We start from the raw sequence: 2719 nt of genomic DNA, 5'->3' as shown, positions 1-2719 counted from the left end.
ATACAGTTTAGACTGCGTAGTCAGAGTCTGGCCTTCATTTCCTGTGAGGGTGTCTAGATGTGATACTTGAAATCACTACTATGTTCAATAATGTTCTTTTTCCCTTTTGAAAACTTCACTAAACAGGCATTTAATTCTAGCACTTGGGAAGCAGAGGCAGGCAAGTCTGAGTTTGAGGCCAGCCTGGTCTACAAATTGAGTTCCAGGACAGCCAGGGCTACACAAAGAAACCCTGTCTTAAAAAAAAAACAACTAAACACACATACAATAACCCCGCACCCCACAAAAAGGAAAAGAAAGCTTTTTGAGGCTAGTGTGGTCTAGACAATGAGTTCCAGGATGGCCAAGGCCACACAAAAACCCTACCTCAAAAAAAAAAAAAAAAAGGCAAACTCTACTAACTTGGAGGAAATTGTCCATGGCTTTCTAAAACAACCTAGGTGTGAAATACAATCACAAAACAAACACAGCAATGACACTTTCAGTGCGAGTTCTTTTAATATTTAAATACAAAAAGGTGAGTGCTGACTTTTTTATATATATGCAGGTCTAAGAGCCAAACTGTGCAGAGGAAATGAGTGGCTGCTCTGCCCAGTCCCCCTCTGGCTAAAGCTACAGCCAGTCTCCCTTCTCTGGCACACACAGGGATTCCTGTGACTGTTCTGTACTACAGGTGTAATGGATTTTGTCAGTCCCACACTGTTCACATGTCCTAGACATTTCCATTTTTAAAAAGTCCTTATGGTCAGGGGTACTCACTTCTTTCCCACAGTGGGCAGGTAAGAACTTCCTTAGGAGCAATTTATTAAAGGAGCGTGAGCTAACCTTCCACATGGCTGGACTCCAGCATCGGAGTGAGAACAAGAAGTGAGGGCATTCGTTATGAAGGGCACAGGTGTACCTGGGTTCTCTCCAGGAGAAACGGAGAAAGTTCCCACTACAAACAGATCAATGTGCCAAGGTTAAAAAAAAAAAAAGAATAAAAAGTTCAAACAATCAGCAGTTCAAACACAAATGAATTTCAAAGTTCTCCCACAAGGACAAATACCGAAGTAAGAATCTAGATCTTTCCAGGAAGTGGAGGTAGAGCCCCTGGCATTCCTCCCGACAGCCCTGTGTTAGGCCCTAAAAGTATCTGGAAAAGAAAGAAAGAAAGAGACTGTTAAGACACTGTATAGTCAGTAGGCCTCTTGTCACACTCGAGGGGTAGGCAAATTCTACACTCTGAGCACCTAAAAGTGCAGGGCCTACTCCCAGGTCGGGTTAGGTGCCAATCTCCTCGGGGCTCGGCCGCTGGCCCAGAGCCAACCGCATGTGCTTACCTGCCGCTGCTGCAGTTGCTGTTGTTGCTCCATTTGCAACTTTTCTGTCTCAAAGACAACAGGAAGAACCAGGATCATGAAGGAAGTGGTCCCAATCCACAATGCTGCCCTGGAAAATCTGCAGAGGGAGAGTGTATGTGGAGCCATGCACAGAAAAGCAGGTAATCTGGCCAGGACCGAACCTGTGACAGGACTTGCAGTACCGCCCTCAAGTTACTGAAAGCGTACCCTACCCAGAGACCTAGCAGAGGCAAGAGGAGCAATAATTACCTAGTGATTACACTGCATTCTCATAAGCATTGTATACAGTAACCTAAGTCTCATAACGACCCTGCCAGGTAAGAACTCCACTCTGCAGAAGACCAACCCACACTCGGGTTATGACAATGAATCCAAGGTCACTCAAACTCTAGTCTGCGACTTCCGAGCTTGGTGTCCTTAGACGGCACCAATCACCCTTCCTTGCACACTCCCGGTGGATCTATTTCGGCCCTTTACCTGTACATCTTCTGAGCCACGAAGAGCGAGAGATCAAAGGTGGCCCCGGCGGCTGACCGGACTCTCTCGGGAAACATCTCCGTCAGACCCCAGAGTCTCTCCGATAGAGTCTCATCTAGCTGTGATGAAGGAGGTGTGGGTCGTTGGCGAAGCGGCAGCAACACCTGAGCCGCTGAGCCCAGGGCCTGGCCCTTCCCCGCCGCGCGAAGAATCCGCCCTCCCGGCTCGCGGCGTCCACGCCCCGCCCGCCCGCTCCTGCCCCGCTCCCAGCCGGCCCTAGCACCTCGTCATCATCATCTTCTTCCAGCTCCTCCTCGGCTTTCTCTGCCTCGGCTTTCGGGAGCAATTCTTCGGGGGACAGAGGCTCCCCAGCGCCGGCTGCAGCGACGGCGGCGGCCATGGCTGTAGGACACCGGAAGCGGAAGAGAGCCAGTGAGAGCGGCCCTCTGGACAGAGCGTCTTCCGGAAGCGACCAGGACTGGCTAGAGAGCGCGCGTTGGCATCTTCTCCAGCTCGCCCCCTTGGTGTCGCCAGCCGCTTAATGTCAACTGACAGTAAGAGCATTTTCAAGGAGAAATGCGGGTGGTTCTCAGGTATTCTGTGCAGTTAGGTCTGGGCTTGGCTCCGAAACTGCATATTTTAGAGAGATCTGGGTTTTGCTTTGTGTTTTTGAGACCAGGTTTCTCTGTGTAGCCCTAGCTGTACTGGAACTCTTTGAAGACCTCGAGATCCACCTGCCACTGCCTCCCGGGTGCTGGGGTTAAAGGCGTGCATCACCACCGCTGAGCAATACTTCTCTAATAGATAAGTCTATGTAGCCCACGCTGGCTTCAAATTTATAGAAATATGACTGCCCGAGCCTTCCCAGCGATTATGAGATTTTGCATTGGTAGCCTAGA

The 2719-nt window shown here is 49.8% G+C and overlaps 1 protein-coding gene across 1 annotated transcript; it reads right to left on the bottom strand.

The window, feature by feature from the left end:
* Positions 1-473: 473 nt before the first annotated feature.
* Positions 474-2262, bottom strand: Tomm22 (translocase of outer mitochondrial membrane 22). The gene is made up of 4 exons (XM_052161383.1): positions 2104-2262; positions 1821-1939; positions 1323-1440; positions 474-1135 (listed from the first exon to the last, which is right to left on the bottom strand). The coding sequence occupies exons 1-4, from the start codon at positions 2218-2220 to the stop codon at positions 1061-1063; spliced, it is 429 nt and encodes a 142-aa protein (XP_052017343.1). The 5' UTR covers positions 2221-2262; the 3' UTR covers positions 474-1060.
* Positions 2263-2719: the final 457 nt, after the last annotated feature.

The sequence above is a fragment of the Apodemus sylvaticus genome, chromosome 17 (assembly GCF_947179515.1).
Source record: "Apodemus sylvaticus chromosome 17, mApoSyl1.1, whole genome shotgun sequence".
Lineage (NCBI taxonomy): Eukaryota > Metazoa > Chordata > Mammalia > Rodentia > Muridae > Apodemus > Apodemus sylvaticus.
Note: the sequence above shows the minus strand (reverse complement) of the source record. Positions and strands in the feature narration are given on the sequence as shown.